Here is an 18,274-nt window from a genome sequence, read left to right as displayed (position 1 = left end):
TGTACGTGAACTTGAAATATAACATTGACCTGAACTTGAAATTTGACATGAATATAAACTTGAACATAACGTAATGTGAAACATGACTTGAATATGAAATACATGAACTTGAAATCTTGTTTAATAGACTTAATTAATATAGTGACCATATGGGTGCTACACAGATCCCCTTGAGTCTTGTGTTCCTGCCGATTACCGCATCACAATACAGGTATCTACACCAGCCGTGAGTGCGTTAATATATACTCCACAATTGTTATGGCCCCACGTATTCTACGTGTCACGATTGTTATGTTTCACGCAATGTATGCTCCACAGTTGTTGTGGCCCCATGAATTGTTTGTGCCACACTTGCTATGAACACACGTAAAATAAAATATAGCTCCATCGGCGTTAGTGTCTGGCGCACTCCGGTGACCAGCTAGTTAGGCCACATTCGTAACCTGTTGACTATATTTTGTCAACGTAGAGAATTTCACATTTACTTAGACACTTCAGTGTGAACAAAGGAGTTCCACTAGGATATTACCACATTCTAGTATATAAGGTCGTGATTGACATGAATAATTTAACATGAATGTGATTTGAAACTTAACTTAACATAAACTTGATCTGACTTCTTTACTTAATATGAACTTGGACTTAAATTCTGACAATCAAAATGATTCCGCCAGTCGTTTCGTCAGGAATAGTGAACAATTAGAATGATTCCACCTAACATATTCCTTTAGAGATACTCAATCAATCAGAATGATTCCATCATGAGTATTTTAAATAAGATACCATAACAATCAGAATGATTACACCAGGAGTATCTGCATAACTGAATTTGAACTTAACTCAAAAAACATGACTTATTTGATATGGAAACATTTCGTAACATGAAATACGTGCAATAGTGAATATTAGATGATATGACATATATGTAACGTCATACTTAACATGGCATACTTATAACATATAACAATACGTGACATAATAGATTCTATAACAGATAAATATTCGTGACAGAATAAATCATGCATTACAGATAAACATGTAATGATGTGGCATGTCATGACATATATGATAATATACATATATAAATTGTAGTTCTTTTACCCATCATACATACACAGTAAACTGATATAGTAAGTTAGAAGTTAACTTACCTTGATCGTCTCGATCTACGATAATAAAGCGCGAAATACGAGAAACTATAAGAGGGTATTCTAAAAGTTAAAAATTTAATCACTAAAGATTAAAAGCATGAAAACAAGCTAACATAGAGTAAAATTACCATTTTACTCTCTAAATGTGGGAAAATGACCATTTTACTCATAACTTAAGGATTTCACATTCTAACTTCAAAAATTCTCAAAATTTATATTCTTCATGTAAATTTTGTCCTAAAATCAACTATCAATTCAAAAAAATTTAAAAAAATAACACAACTATGGAAAACAAACTATGGCCGAAACATCCATAAGTCATTTCTCTTAATTTTTGTTGCAATTCCTTCCAATCTCAAAACGCATGCTTAAACCAAAACTTTGTAAGAAAGATCTTCCTATCCTAAGTTTAAAACCATACTTAAAACATCAATTTAGAAAAAGCTAATAATCAACACCAAACTTTTTTGTAAAAAGATCGAAACCCTTGAATCACAAGCTTTGAGCCTAAATCAAAATATATTCAAGAATTCTAAAAAATAAAATCTTACTTCTAACATATTCATAACATCATCCTAAGGTCAACCATACTTTAAATCATCAAACTAAAATCACCAAAATTATAAAATAACACTTGGAGTTTTTGATTTTACACTTAGTCCAAAAACAAAAACTTTTTTCTTAACTAGTTTTGATCAATCTTTTGATTCATGGTTTAAAAAAATGAGATCTTCAAGCTAAAACATCATATGATTTAAAAATTGTGTCCTAAAGAAGATCCAACCACCAAAATTAAAATCACATGGCTAAAACTCAATAAAACATGGATCTAACCCAAAAACATCAAAACTTAGGCATAACAGAAATTCTCTTGCATAGAAAAATCATATCTTTAAAAATAATACTAAATATTTTCAAAATAAAATCCTAACATAAAAACAAGAGACTTATGATCATTATACAAAAATATCGAAGCCTTTAGAGTACGATTAAACCACGAAATATTCAAACTTTCTCCAAACAAAAACTGTTTTTCCACTTCCAGTATTCAAGTTTCTAGATCTAAGGAAATCTATCATCAAAAACTTTATTCATGCAACAAAACCTCAATGGAAACTCATAAACATATGCTAACAACACTCCATAAAATTTTCGGACCAAGATATGTTCGTTAGCTTGGTGAAAAACTCTAAAACATAACATACTCTCCAATTTTACGCATAGAATGACTTTGCCATGGTTAAAAATATTTTTAACCAATCAAATAACCAAGAAATGAGACGAGTAATATATTTACGAAAACTACACTCAAAGACAAACAACTTTTATGAAGAGTTATTGTGTGAAAATACTTGCAAATGGTCGAAAATCTTCACGAAAAAAGACTCAAAAATCTGCCCGATATAGCTCTTTTGGGGTTCTCTCTAAAAACATGGTGAAGAAGTGATGAAAGGGAATAAAATGTATCTTGCACGACTCTAGACTTCTGGTGGGGGAAGATATGGGCTTGAATGACCCTTGATTGGAGGTGTCTATGTGACATAAAGTGGAGAATAGTGAGGGAAAAAGGACTGTCTGCAGAAGCTGTGAGGTATGGAGGTTGATGAGGTGGGTTTCTCCATCACATCAAAGCACTATTGGGTACAGCGAAGGGTAGTGGATAATCTGCCATGTGGGGGAGGAAACTTCTTCAAAATGTTTTACCAAGGTGGCCAAATTCGTGGGTCTCAACTAGGTGGACTTCAATTTGGGGTTTAAAGGGGGTTTAGTTAGGTTTTGAGATGCTATCAAGTCCAAATTCAATTTCTCTTGACCCAATCAAAGTTTCAAGGTTTAAAAGGTTGGATAATGATGTCATAAAAAAAATTTGAGAATTTAATAGCATGTGGAAGTGATTTAATCAAGTAATTAAACACAATGCTAGAAATTAGATAAAAAATGGTTTGAAAGCCAACTACAGGGTTTGGGGAAACCGTTTAGGGTTTCGATTGGATTCCAACTATTTAGAGTTTCACTAGGGTTGAAACCCTTTTTGATCTGGCTCAATTTGGTTGATCCGATGAAAAAAAGTTTTGCTTAGGCGGCATGATCTCACACCTTGATTTCCTTCACAAATCCATCTAATGGTTCATCTTTATACCAAGTTTCTAATACTATTCATTATGTGTGGTTAAGATCTTACCAAGTGTCCAAATAAAACTTCTCTAACCTAATTTGGACATTTCACACTGTAATTTTGAAAACTCTGCACTTACTACGCTTATCGAGGTTACTATTTACTCCCAAAAAAATGCATAATAAACTTGACACTGAAAAATCCTAAATATTCATATTATCCTATAGTGAAAATCGTTTACCAAAACTCAACCCCGAAGTGCCCCTTAAAAATAATTTCATAGTTTTGAACTTTCTTTTGAAATTATGAAAATGTATTATGGCACCATAAAATCTTAAATAATCAACTGAGTCTAGTGGCACAGACTATAATGTATTCTGACACTTTTAACTACCTCAAACAATTAAAATTACATTTTTGGCACCATAGTGAGTGATAACATTGACTATGTTGATAGACTAAAACCTTTGCGATTAGTTGATTTGTGAAAACTTATAGAATTTTCACGAGATTCCTAAAATCTATAGAAATTCCACCATTGAATTTCTAGCTGGCTGTTACAAGCATCAAAATTGTGGAGTTTCAAAGTTCAAGACTCGAGATGGCATTCGATTCAGCAAGTAAACAACCGTGCCAATTGCATCTTCCCAATACCATTGGGATGCATGTGCTACTGTTAAAAGGGCTTGGGTTGTTTCAAGGATATGCCTGTTTTTTTCTCTCTGCAACACTATTTTGTTGTGGTGTTTGAGAGCAAGCGGTTTCATGATAAAGACCATGCACTTGGAATTATTCTCAGAACTCATTATTGTCATAATCTCCACCATTATCATATCGAAGAATTTGGATTTTAGCATAAAATTGTCTTGATCATATTATGGAAAGAACGAAAAATTCCAAACACTTCATTCTTATTTGTCATCCCATACAGCCAAGTAATACGTGTGCAATCATCTACAAAGATCACAAACCATCTAACCCTTGAAGAAGTTAAGGTGGGAGCCGGACCCCAAACATCAAAGTGAATTAACATAAATGGGGTCTCACATTTTTTTCAATTTATTGAATAGGATGCACAATGACTCTTGGCTAGAATGCAAGTTTCACACCTAAAATCAAACTCATGTAAATTGGAAAACAAACTTGGAAACAAACGCTTTAAGTAAGAAAATGATGGATGCCCCAGTCGACGATGCCACAACCAAATGTGTAGTTCTTTGTCACCAGTTCAATGCATAATATATGCCTGGCCAAAGTCGAAATCATCCATGTAGTACAACCCTCCTCTTTTAGTACCACGACCAATAATCTCCTTGGTGAGAATATCCTGGAACATACAGAAACTCGGATACATGAGTGCACAACAACTCAGTTCCTCAGTAGCTTGGCCTATAGATAATAATTTAGTCGAAAGAGATGGAACTAATAAAGTATTTGATAGTGAAAAAGAGGTTAAAAGTGCCACTCTTCCAGCCCCTGTAACTGGGTATGTCACTCCATTAGCATTGGCAACGCACATCCATTTTTTTTTTTTAGTGGTTTCGACAGTCTTGTGGATCAAATGTCATGTGATCGGTTGCCCCTGAATAGACAATCCAACCATGGTTATCTAGATCATTAAGGGCCACGGATTTGTTTGCAGCAGCAAGATAGGAGTCCCCTTGAAGTATAAGGGATAGCTAAGATTCAGTGTTCATGAGTGCGGCTCGGCCATGAGTCTCGCCTGCACCAGCATTGCGCTTCTTTTTTGTCTTGAGTTCACACCACCACTCTAGATATTCATGTGGCTTAAAATAGGTGTCTCTGGTATGTTTCATATTTCCAGAGTGTGTGCAGCCCCCTCCCTCTGCTTATGACTTTGACTTTGTTGATGTGTTAAGCTTTCTATTGGACAAAATCTGAAGTGACTGTGGCTGTTGGGATTTCTGTTTGCCTTTTGAGAGCATAACAGCACTAGGCGTGGTATGTTCTTTTGTCAATATCACTGCTTGCCTTAGATCTTCCCTACGAACATGTGCATAGGCCTGCTCTACTGTAGGAAATGGTTGAATTTGAAGCACATATCCTTGATCTTGTCAGGACGATCATCTAGTCCATCCAAGAATGTATACACTCTATAAAATGGAATTATACCTCTATATATCAATTTCACATTTCATCGGATTCAGGGAGCGAAAATCGATCTCTCTCCGTAGACCTTGAAGATAGTTGTAGTATGTCTCAATAGATCCTCCGCCTTGTTTAAGCCTCGTTACCTTCCTCAAATATGTTGTAGCGATAGCATCCCATACGGCTTTCACCGTTGGGAATCTGATGTAGTTACTGATCAGTTTTGGATCCATTGAATTAATTGGCCATCCCTTCACCACTGCATTTTTAAGTCACCATTTTCTGAAATTAGGATCACTCTTTTGGGGTTGTGGAAGATCCCCATTTATATATCCCAACTTGTCTTTGCCTGAGATGTACATCTCAACAACCTAGGACCAAAGTCCATAATTGTTGTTGTCCAACTTGGTGCCAATCAGTGCACCAACAGATTCGTGACTCAGTGAAGTTGATGTCTGGTTCAACATTTGTGATATTCTGGAGGTCAAGTCTGCAAGAATTGGATTCTCGCCTTGGGAACTCTATTAAGGGAGTATGTTCTGTCATTGCTCTAAAAAAAAATATTCCACAGAGTCGTAGAACCTTGGTTGTGATGCCATGCTAAAAATGTATCATGCTCTATTCATTCATATTTTTAGAATACAAGAGTATGCTTATAAAGTATGTACAGAGAAAAACTATTCTAGGAAGGTAGTTACCACCATACACAAATCTAGGCTAGAATTATTGGTATTCCATAATCAGTGAAAACCGAATAACAAATAAAAAAGAATCCCGATAATCTCTCCACAAGATCCTCTGTTAACAACTCGCGCCAATAGTTTCGAGAGGAAAAGCATACCAAAAGATTTCTCTTTGGAAAACTAGGTTGGATGCAAATGGAAGAGGTACGGGGGCAAAGGGTGGTGGTGTGGCGACAAAAGATCAAGACCATATGCACTGACGATGGCATGTATGGCTCATGCATTGGTCAAAATGTACAGTAGAAGGGTGAGTCATAAACTTAATGAGGAGACGGTTGGCTTGGTAGTGCATGCATGGCTGCGATTGGAGAAAATAAGGAAAAAAATGCTAGTAAGCCAACTAGCAGCCAACTAGAAGAGTGGCTTTAAAAGAAGGGCCAAAATCAATACCATATGGGCAGCATGTGGTTGTTACATGTGCTGCAAATGGCTTTTGATAACCACGACAGGCGGAAGACTTCTTTTGGATGGTGGAAGACATCGATGATTAAGAACTGACGCTTCCATCGGTGATGTGCAAGTGCGATTGTTGAATGGATGAAATACAATGTATCTAGCCTTCAATGGCCCGTGCGGATCAAAAAAGAACTTGAAACAAAAGCAGAGACAAGCATCAACAGGACATGGAAAGGCTCTCAGTGGGGGTTTTTTTTGAGGGGGAGAGGGGGATGTTGAACAATCTGATATACCTTCCTATTTTTTGGCATTAAAATTGTAACTCCCTACCCACACCCATGAAGGAAAAAGTAAACAGCTAGTTTCAGGCAGGTCAATCTATCAGTGGGACAAACTTCAGAAAGCCTTGGCAATTGCGCCTGTTGATCAACGACCCTATCCAACGTGTGTGTGTGTATATATATATATATATATATGTGGACCTTCTGTGGAGTTGGTACATATACTTAAGTACCAGATGCTTGGGCTTCATCAAGAGGGTGTGGCTTGATATCTCTGCACCGCATGTATGTTAAGAACTGTCCTGGTAGCTCTTCCAAAAGAGCTTGGACCACAGAAATCTGCCCACCTGCACATACCACACAACGACTATGTTATAGTTGAAGTAAAATGATGGAGTTCAAGCAAAAACAAAACAGCTGCAACAAGATAAAAGTAAAAGGAAACCGTTCATGCCAATTGATACAAAAGTCAATAGGCCCAAACAGATTATACAAACGTCAACAGACTTTTGGGTTGTAAATGAAGGAGCCAAGCTATTTGGTATTGGTCAACTTTTGGTCAATCAATGTTTAACCCATAAAGAATTGAAAAAAAAAAAAAAAAACCCCATGCAAAATAATGGACCAAGACAATGGTTGCAACAACAGTTCATGCAACATCTCCGTCAAATACAATTTTGGTGTTCAAACCCACCCTTTAATCCTTTCTTCACTCCATCAATGAATAATTACCTAACTAGGCATTGTAATCAATGATGTGGTTTTGTTGCTTTCTCTCTCCCCACAAAAAGCTCTAAACTCTCTAAAAAGCTGGGAACCAAGTACGTCCCAACTTCTCCCTCCCATTTCCCTCCTTCCTTTCTCTTCTCCCTAATCTAGATCTTCTCATTCTATTTCTCCATTGTTTTAAAAATTTTCCCCCTCGTCTTCTTCCTTCTTTAGTATCTAGTTTGTTAAGTCTTGAGGTTAGTTCTACTGTTGTCCGACCGGTTTCAACCACCACAAGCCCACAATATACATAATTGATCCCCACCATTTGATCACCCACATTCACCCCTCAAGTACCAAACAACCACACATATTGCCACTCGCCACCAAAGACACGCATCGGCGGCATACCTGCTCTCTTTTTGGCAGTTAACTCTCATTTACTTGCACCTCAAGTCCCTAAAGTGTTTTCCAGTCCTTTCATTTCGTTTTTACTTTGTTTTCACCTCCATTTTTGACACCTTGGCACCCTTTTGCTGGAAGTATTTACTCTCAATTCGTTTTTGTCAATCCACTTATGACCACCACGTCCCTCATCTTTGGTTTGGCCGCTTGCGGATCTACCATCCACCACCACAAGATCAATACTCTAATTGGTGCATGAGGCCCATGCGTCACCCTCCTCAATAGTTTACTTCCTTTTTTGGGAAACAAACAGTCTTCTTTTTTGTTGGAAGCAAAAATTCGTTCTTGCTTATTATTCTGAGAATGGGGAAGATGTGAGCATGGGGACTCTCCCAACAATCCAAAGTAGTTAATTATGTGCATCATTACCACAATGGCTCTTAGTCACAGGACCACAATCTCTTAGTTGAATTGCACCAAGAACGACCTTTTATGACAACTCCCCCTCCTCAGTTTGGTAAAGAAACATGCATCTGGACCCAATTTGTAGCTCCATACGTGCACATGCCATTATGTACTTACCATGAACATCTCGCATTGGAACAAACTGTACAATGTCACGTGTAGCAACACGACCGGTAGAGCTCTCTAATCGTTGTCCTTTATCAGCATCAAGGTCCTGCCACAAAAACTAAGTTAGATGACAGATTAATACATGAGGGGAAGTTCAAGTTCTAGAAAAACAATGCCATACCTCCATTTGTCCAAAATTTGCACCTCCCACTCCCACTATAAGAATTGATAGTGGAAGATCAGATGCCTTCACCAAAGCGTCTTTCGTTTCTTGAAGGTCTGTAAGGACTCCATCCTAGAAAAGAGGACAATTTATTTGATTACCAAGCGAACGATTGAAGGTGGAAAGAGACATCAAAATGAAGTTAACTATTCTATTTACCGTAATAATGAGCAAAACAAAGTACTTTTTGCTATTGTATGAAACGGATTGGCTTGCAATTTGAGCAGCTCTTTTAATCACTTGGCCAAACAAGGTTGGTCCAGCCAGAGTAACATTATGTAGAGCACTTGCATAAGCAGACATGATGCCTCCAACTCCTTCGACCTATTGAAAATTAGAAACTAAATGGGTTACTTTAGGAGTATGAACATGTAGTTTTCATAAAGATGATACGCATGCTATCCAACAATGACAGATCACTTGATTTCAATGTGAGTCTTGTAACGGTATCATTTTCATTATCTTAACAATTGCACAAGGAAGAAAAAAGCACCATAGAGTGTAACACATAATATTACGAAGAGTATTGGGTGATAACTCGATCCATTTGATTTTCATCATTTTCATTCACTTAAAAAGTTTTCAGGAATATAAAGACTTTCTAGATCCTATTAATTGCATATCTAAAATTATTGTATATAACAGTTTTGCATGTGTTATGGTTATCTATACTTTTTTTTTCAACTAATGCTTTTTCCAACTTCTTACTTGGTTGATGCTGACTATGACACTCTATTCAAGACCAACATAACTAAAAGTGGTAGAGGAAGAAAAAAGTCAAATAAAGCAAAAATAAATAAATATTAAATTTTAAGAACAAACAATGATGAGATACACAGGTTGAAACCAAAATAAAAAATAAAAATAAGGGATTAACTACATTATTGCAGGAGGGTAAACAAGATGGCCTTAGTTCTCTGGAAATGCCAGTACATCAAACCAAAATCAAAATGTTGCATCAGAGACGAAGCAGCAAAGCAATAAGTATAAAATGGGGTCCTCTCACCTCAAAGCTACCTGTGCTTCCATTCAGGTTGAAGCAATGTGAGATGGTTCCATCAAAAGTTTTTCCACCGAAGCCCCATGCAGGAAAGCGCCTATCAGAATCATAAAATTGAATGACCTCCCCAACCTCCATTATAGCCTGAAAAAAAATTTAGTTATCAAGCAGATAACAACTTCGGCCATCAACAATAATTTCTTTAAATGCATGCTAACAAAAGGCCCCCTTAACAAACCAGAACAAATAAACTGTTTGTTCTCAAAAGCTTAAGAAAGCAAATTGGATATTGAAAACAAGCCACTTGATCAAATTGAGTTATAACAGAAATAAAAGAAAGCAATTTAGAAACATGTCTATGGACCAAACTTTATAACAAAAGATATATATGAACCAAATCAAGATAACAGCTAGTTTCCCAGGTCAGTGTTATATGTCGGGAGGTAAATTTGAGCGTCAATATCATAATGAAAGTACAACTCATGAACTCATTCATATAAGGTAACTCGATATGGAGGAGAGGAAGAACATGCCAATCTATCCAAAAGCCATTGGCAACAATCTTGTATCTTCTGTTCCAAAGAATACACCTATACTAGTTTTGGAGTCAAAATAATACCCTGTTGAAAGCATCAGAGGATGCACAGACTCACCTTCTGATAAGAATTCAACTGGCCGAAAGGATCAATGTAGTGTAAAGAATCTGGGTTCCGAGGATTTCCATTTGAGGCTGGACGAATTAAAATTGAATTTTCAAATTATGAATAAGAGTCTTATTCAGGTGAAACATTTACAACCAGAAAAAAGAGAGAAAAAAAAAATCAACTATCACACGTATACTAAATAGTCCTCTAGAAATTACTTACCTGTAAAGTCAACTGCAACCATAAAGTTGAGCTCAAATCCACAAGAAATGTAATCAATAAAGCTGTATTGTTCCTTCTCACAAAATTGATCCACAAACAGCTCTCCCTTCAAAACCTATATTGATGAATCATTGAACAAATGCATATTCAAATAAAAAGAATAAACTGAAATATTTTAATAAATTCTACTGCAAGTATGAATAAGTACCTTCTTGTGACCATGATGAGATGTTATAGTAAGATTTGCACCACTTCTACCTTCATGAAGTTTTTCCAGGTCGGCCACTGACTTCTGAAGTTTACTGATGAGGTAAATTTAAGAACAGTACCTTCTTTAGAGCCAGAGACTAAACTTGGATAACAAGGGAAAACAAGCAAAAATGAATCCACAGACTAACTAAATTCCCACTTACCCAATAAGCGAATGTTTGCCACTGCTATTGAAATCAAAGCACTCGATAATCAAGGGGTTATCCTGCAACAAGTCAAATTTCATTCACCACATGCATCTTCTTAGTCATCCAAACAGCAGAATATCCTGTAATATATGTGATCAAATCTTAAGGTGACAAGTTTACCTTACTTCCAAACTGCTGCATACTCAGGCATAGGGGTTTCCATGTTGGATTTAAATTGTCGTTCACCACTTCAGTCTTGCATATTGGAATTGAGCCTCCACTCTCAACAATTCTAGATATTCTTAGAAAAGGATCCTAGAATAAAGCGATGAATTTTAAGGATGAAAGAAACAACGAATATACATGCATACGTAACATAACGCTTGAAGGTATCTGCTTTGCAAATACATACACTTTTAGAAAATATGTCCTTGTTATCCAAGTAAGAACAACGGAGTATCATCTCAACAACCCTCCTTGAAGCAACTGTTTCCTCTGCATGGATGGTGAGTACCCCTAAGTTCCTCAAACCCACATGCCCAATTTTACTATGAAGATTAAGGGTTAAACTCTGATTTCGTTTGGTAAGTACCTGCCATGGAAGAGGGGGGAAGGATTTGATGTTCAGTAAGATTAAAAATGGCAGCAATTGCAACATGCTTTTCAACTGCATCGATGGTAACCTAATATCTTAATATATCACTTAATTAGGGAAGTAGCTCTCACAGTAGTCTTTCCGCTATTGAAGTTTTTAATACAAAAATTCTGAAAATTTATATAATTTTATAGTGAATTTGCACCAACTTAGTGAATAAGCATATGCATTCTCAACGAGCCTAATCGATCCCAAGGCAGCATACCTCTGATAGAACACACGTGGCCTCTCCAAGAAAATCTTGATCCTCCAATTTCAGCATCTGAAACACAACAGAAAAATGGTTCATACAGATTTCCTAAAAATTATAGATCATACAGTAATAGTTTAACATTATTCATTAATCACAATTGAAGTAGTTGAACCCCCCCCCCCCCCCCCCCCCCCAAACACACACACATTGATGTACAAAATATTTGACCGAATTGAGTAAGCAAACTGCTGCACACCATTCAGTGAATACTTTCCCACGTCGGTCTTGCAAGTTATACAGTTACACAATGTATCGATTGTCCATATAACTTACGCTGACATAATAGTTGGCATCTAATAGTCGTTTATTATTGTTCACAAATTATTTATTTTTTTGCCAATTCAATGTGTTTAACCATGTATCAACAAAAATCAGCCGAACAGGCTAGTGAAAGTATAATGTCATCTAACCAACACATATTTTCTCAGAAAATCCAGTATCTAGTTCTTAGTCCCCAAAGCAAAAGAGTCCTAACTTGCAAATTGCAGTATTCGGCACTTAAAAAGTATTGGAAGAGATACTACAGAAATGCTTAGCATGTACACTTTTTCTTGTATATAGTTGGTACAAATTATAAACGGAAAAACATGACCTACAAAGATTATAACATTAGATACTTGAGAGCAGAAACTATAATGTACCTTTACAGGTATATTGTGAAATTTGGTATCAACATCATACACATGAAATCTGGAGCAAAAATAAAGAAGGGAAACGCGAGTGAGTCAAAAGCAGTCAAATCAAAACAGGAGTTCCCGTAAAAAATAAAAAAAATAAAAAAAGAACTATATCTACAAAAATATAAGCACATAAAATGAATTTGTAAAGCTTACACCAATGGCTGTACAATCTCGAACTGGAATGCAACTGTAATTTTTTCCATCCACGTGGGATTCAAGCTATTCAGTATAACCTCAGTGCGGCCTAACTCCTCTAGTTTTCCATCTATTTTCTTCGCATATAACACTGCCATGGGATCACTCTGAACAGAACAATATCTATTTTAGCTCAAACAACAGTAAGACAATCCTGATCAAAACATGAATGCATCTCATATGAGCACATAAACAAACTACTATGTATTGAAAAACTCAAATGTTGAAAGCTATAAACACCTTTTTCCAGAAAGGGTCAACATGAAGTATTAGTTCAGCTCACTAAACATGTAAATACTACTTATGGTACATGTAAACCGAACACTACCAGGATGGGAATCCCACGAAAACTACTCTTAAACCTGAGAAGAAAGAAAAACACCATAAACTTGGGACGTTAACTCAGTTTCCAGCAATTTTCAGCAAACAAAGATGGTGTCCAGGATTTAGTCATCCAAAGGTTAAGCTGAAGAGATACAGAAGAAGCAAGAAACTCTCCAAATTTGGAATCCATTTCTTGTTTGAGAAAGTCCTAATGGAAGACATATATCCTCCTAATCAGTAAACACAAGATACCAGTACTGTAGTTTTCTTTCCTCTAGGTCATAATATCTCATCAAGAACACCAAAAACAGAACAAACTAAATTATATCACTAAGCACTGTAGTTTTCTTACCCAGGTTTTTCATTAGTGTATAATAATTACCCAAACTAACTAAGACAGTCATCAATCAACATACATAGTAATCTAGCTCATCACAAGAGTATGACTACAAATATCTTATGTAAACAAAATACTGTCAAAATATTAACTTAACTTTTTTTTTATAGGTAAATAGACATAGCCCAAGTACACAGAACATATAAAAATAGTAGCTTAACATAAAGTAACAATCATCTCACGTGCCCTTTTAAACCCTGACAAACCACCTTCTCATGCAATCTCCCCTCCGATTTGGTTGTATCTTGAAGTGAAACTCACACAGTAAAATGTACTTCAACATAATGAATCAAAATTGTGATAGTTTTCTCAAAATTTAGAACTGATTAATTCATAGAATAATGTTAACTCAAGAAATATTATACCACAGTCTTGAATTAATACAAATGCGAAGTGTGGTTTGGATCATAATTTCAAGTCGGTGGTGCTAAGCATAGAAAATATATAGGTGATGAAGGTGGACAATAGAGCACCTAAACAAAAGATTTGGGAAAGGAAAGATGCTAGTATAAACCCTCAGTAAACATCACTGTCAAACATATGATTATTTTTAGAGAGGGATACCTTTGAAATGATGTCACGATCTCGCAAGTTAAATGCTGATAGGGATAACTGCAGCACAGATTAAAATATACATGAATACATTTTGAAAAAGCAAAACAAATGAGTTAACAGTACAGAAATAAATAAAAAGACAAACTAAAAACAAAAGAGCCACGCATGTAGATAGAATAACAATTCCAGATAAAAAATCTCCTATAATACAGTTAATTGATCCCATCCCATGTAAAGTTTTTTTTCAGGCAATATACTGCTTTGGAGCTTGCCGTTATTCCACCCATTTCTTTCTAGTGAGGGGCAACAGAAATGCACAATTTCCATCTGTTGGAGATGAAAGAAATGGCAGGTAACCCTTTTCAAGAATATAGGTGGCACTTCAACCTTTGGCACTTAAAAATGATAAATATTCAACTCCTGCACAATACTAAAAGGCAGCATGTTGCTGCATACAACCTCATCAGTCTCCAATTTACTAATATTCCGTTAACATATTTAGCTTGACTAAAATGTTTGACTGCCCTCTTAAATTTAAGAAGTTGGTTACTATGTGGGGTATCAATTTAGTCAATTCAAACTTTTGGCCCGTTTGATGCTTGATTTATAGTGTTTAAGAAGAGTATGAGTTTCAAAACCTTAAATTTCATGACTTTTAACTGTTATTTCTGAAAATACGAGGGAAGCCAAACAGGGAACGGAACAATAGGTGGTCTATATCAGTAAGAAAAGTAAAACGAAAGCATCTAGTGGTCCTGATATGAGCCATAACGAATTACAATTTACTATTGGAAAAACAGAATTTGGAATCAATGGCCTCGATCGTCTGACACTCCAAAGTTGAATTGACATCCACAAAATGGAAATCTTACCAAAGTTTACACTTAAGAGGAGAATTTTGCAGTGCAACTTAGGATGGATATCTACCCCATACATCGTACTTCATTAATGCATCCATGGTATGGCCATAGTTTTGAATCAAGTACGATGTATGGGGTAGATATCCATCCTTTCACAGTATAAGCAAAACATCATCATTTATCTAAGTGTGAAAACACATGGAACCCCGACCATGCTATCCATTCTCGATTCTGAGAAACTAGTAATAAGCCAAACATTTAAATGACAGAATATCAAAGTTAACATTGCGCTGCATGCCCCGAATGCTTTATTTATCAAGCGAAACTCATAGCTTGAAGAGCGTAAAGGAGGTAACATTTTAGCACCTTTGAAATACACACAAACCGATCCTCTACCATGCAATGAAAACAACTTCTTTGATAATTTTAAACATATATATATTGAAAATAAAACAATAACTGAATAACACTGACACGAATAAAGAATATTTATTATTTTATTATCTACTCTTTCTGGATAAAAAGTAACCACAATTTGAAAAAAAAAATAAAAAATCGTATTCATATTATTCTTGTTCTCATTGTGATACGAATTTCAGCCAACGTGGGGATAAACAGATTCTGAGCCACCGTGGGGTAGATAACAGAGAGCAGCACAGCTCATATAAATGAAAAATTCCAAATATATATTAAAACTTGAAATAATATTAGTAAAAATTTAACATTTTTCTTTGTACAAATTATATATACAGGCGTTAGAATGGCTGTAACTACCTCGATTTGAGTGAAGAGTTGCTGGAGTCCCCGAGACCTGTAGAAGAACTCAACGGCGTCGTTGTGGCCGCCGTTGTTGTTGTTGGTAGCCGTGGTACTCTGTTGGACCCCACCCACAGCTTGCTTTCCTCCTTGCACATCCGAAAAGCAGTTCCCCATCTCTCTCTCTCTCTCTCTCAACCCCAATTTTGTTTCTTTCTTTTCTTTTCTCTAATTAAAACCCTGGATAAATTATTTGTTTATCCTCTAAAAAATTTTCAGAGCTCTTCAAACTCAGCTTGTCCCTTTGTATCAAAACATACAAAAAGGAAGAATTTTTACGTGTTTGGTCGCAACCTATTTCGGAGAAAACGGGTGTTGAGGATTGTGATTGCAGAGGATTGTCTAGCTCTGCTCTATATATTAATGGAGAAAAGCTGTTTTCCTACGTAGACGATGAAATGTTTCCTTTCTTCCTTCCTTCTGTGCAAGAACCTACGAAATTGTAGCATCTTTACGATGTAGCAGTGCTTTCTTCACGAACACACCAGTTGTTTTCTGTTCTTAGGAATCAACGAACGCATGATCTCCTCTTCCCTTTGAGCAATTTCGCGTGAAAACCAACACAGAGGAAAGCAGAAGGGGGCATCGACGAACCCGGAAGATGATTTTCTTATACAACGAAATTAATTGTTTACTCATAAAATCAATATCCATCTTCATGATTGACTTTGTTCAAAACTCGAAAAACGTCCAGACTTTTCGAATCGATAAATACTGGATTAGGTAAAAGGTAGGTACAGAAAATTTTACCTACAGTAATTCTAAAATCAAAATCAAATTTAATAATTACTGTATATAAATTAAATATTTATTTTTTTATACCACTCTCTCATCTCTTCATTTACATCTATATATTTTTTATAGTTTCTTTAAATTAAATAATAAAATAAAATAAATTAATAATTAAAATATGATAAAATAAATTAAATTAAAAATTAAATATTTTTAAATTATTAATTTTTAATTACTATATAATAAATAAATAGATAATTCAATGTGAAGATATAATTTGAATAGTTAAAATCAAATTCATCTTATATTATTTTATTGTTATATAATGAAAAAATAATTATTTTCAATTTAAAGACTAATATAAATGGAATAGTTAAAATTTAAATTTATCTTATATTTATCAAAAGTATCATTTACATATACATAATTTAATAAGAATGCTCTTAAAAATGTTGTCTCGAATTTGCGTCCTGATTGCCTCTCGGTGCTACATCCATTGAAGGATGTAGTTCAAAAATTCACCAAACTAGTTAATTTTTTTTTTCATATTATTAAATTTTTTTTAAATAAAAAAATTCATAATATCATTAAAAAATATTTCCTTAATTATTAATAGAAAAAAAATATTCGAGACCCAAATTTGAGTCCCGAAGTATTTTTGATTTATTTATTATTTTTATTTAGTAATTAGAAAAATAGTTTTTAGTAATGTTGTAAATTTTTTTATTTTTTAAAAAATATTTTAGAATATAAAAAATAAATAAATTTTTTTTTTGCCTTTCACGATGAGTTCTCGGGCTCCATGCAGCACTACTCATTTTTTAAATATTATTATTATTTTAAAATTTTAAAATATTTAATTATTTATTATAATTTTTATAAAAATTATAAAAAATTATTATAATAATAAAATGAAATACTTTTAATCTCTAATCAGGGCCAGTAGCTTGACCGACGATGGCAGGTTGAATTCAACGTCGCATAATTAGAGTAGCTTCTCTTAATACATGTAACCTAACGTTTTGTTGGGGGAAGAATAAAATTAACTTATTAAATGCCTATTCATAGGTTTTCTTCCTTAAAAAGCGAAGTTCCAACTATTATACCTTTTTATGCAAACTACTATATAAAAATTCATTCATTGTTGTTTAGATTTTAATGTGTTTGAATTTTAAAAATTTTATTTTATTAAAAAAATTATAAACTAGTTATAGGTGTATTATTTCTCTTTCTTTCTTAGTTATAAATTGTTGATGTTCATAAAATCACACAACAAATTGATAGGAGAAAAAAAGTCATTTCTGGCCTACAGTAATGATTCGGGTCTCGATTAGTGTGGTCTGGTGCCCCTGGCAGGATTCTGATATGGTTATATAGTATCGGTACATAAACTGTGACAATGAAAGAAAAATAAATACAGAAAAATTAAAGAGAGATGGACACATAGATTTATGTGATCCAATATAATGCTTATTTCTATAAGCATTTGAGGAGAAGAAATCCATTATAATATTCTTATTTATAATTTCTCATTTCTTATTGTACAATAGTAATTTTGCATTTATTTACTGTAGAAGACATCTTCAATGGAGCTTTATTTTCAAAGATTGAAGGAGAAATTGAAGAAGAAGAAATTTCCTGGAAGTTATCTGGACCTCCCCTTGTAAGGCAAGGACTACTTTGCATGTCTAATCGTCTCGCCCTTTCTTCACTCTTACCCATCCTCTTAGCTTTTGCCTTTCGACAACTTTCCTTGCCTTGCGTTCCTTTTCCTCTTCTTGTCTCCAAGTGGAGGCTTTGGCTAGGCTGATCTTGAGCCAGGTAAAAAGGTTGGGTAT

The 18,274-nt window shown here is 34.9% G+C and overlaps 1 protein-coding gene across 4 annotated transcripts in view; it reads right to left on the bottom strand.

Moving 5' to 3' along the window:
• The window catches only part of LOC122318551 (protein BONZAI 3-like), a 38,377-nt gene extending 21,996 nt beyond the window's left edge, over positions 1-16,381 (bottom strand). For 2 of the 4 annotated variants that reach the window (XM_043136013.1, XM_043136012.1), the window contains exons 1-16: positions 15,663-16,381; positions 14,038-14,085; positions 12,711-12,859; positions 12,519-12,567; positions 11,830-11,886; positions 11,382-11,561; positions 11,150-11,284; positions 10,985-11,046; positions 10,780-10,873; positions 10,572-10,686; positions 10,359-10,435; positions 9,712-9,849; positions 8,865-9,029; positions 8,664-8,777; positions 8,492-8,588; positions 7,030-7,143 (exon numbers count right to left, since the gene is read on the bottom strand). In XM_043136013.1, the coding sequence (XP_042991947.1) occupies positions 7,030-7,143; positions 8,492-8,588; positions 8,664-8,777; positions 8,865-9,029; positions 9,712-9,849; positions 10,359-10,435; positions 10,572-10,686; positions 10,780-10,873; positions 10,985-11,046; positions 11,150-11,284; positions 11,382-11,561; positions 11,830-11,886; positions 12,519-12,567; positions 12,711-12,859; positions 14,038-14,085; positions 15,663-15,821 (1,753 nt within the window). In that variant the 5' untranslated portion in view covers positions 15,822-16,381. Of the gene's footprint in view, positions 1-19; positions 444-4,145; positions 4,595-7,029; positions 7,144-8,491; positions 8,589-8,663; positions 8,778-8,864; positions 9,030-9,711; positions 9,850-10,358; positions 10,436-10,571; positions 10,687-10,779; positions 10,874-10,984; positions 11,047-11,149; positions 11,285-11,381; positions 11,562-11,829; positions 11,887-12,518; positions 12,568-12,710; positions 12,860-14,037; positions 14,086-15,662 lie in introns of those variants that run through there. The other 2 variants (XM_043136009.1, XM_043136011.1) reach the window with 2 other exon arrangements.
• Positions 16,382-18,274: the final 1,893 nt, after the last annotated feature.

Source organism: Carya illinoinensis, chromosome 8, assembly GCF_018687715.1.
Source record: "Carya illinoinensis cultivar Pawnee chromosome 8, C.illinoinensisPawnee_v1, whole genome shotgun sequence".
NCBI classification, from domain to species: domain Eukaryota; kingdom Viridiplantae; phylum Streptophyta; class Magnoliopsida; order Fagales; family Juglandaceae; genus Carya; species Carya illinoinensis.
Note: the sequence above shows the minus strand (reverse complement) of the source record. Positions and strands in the feature narration are given on the sequence as shown.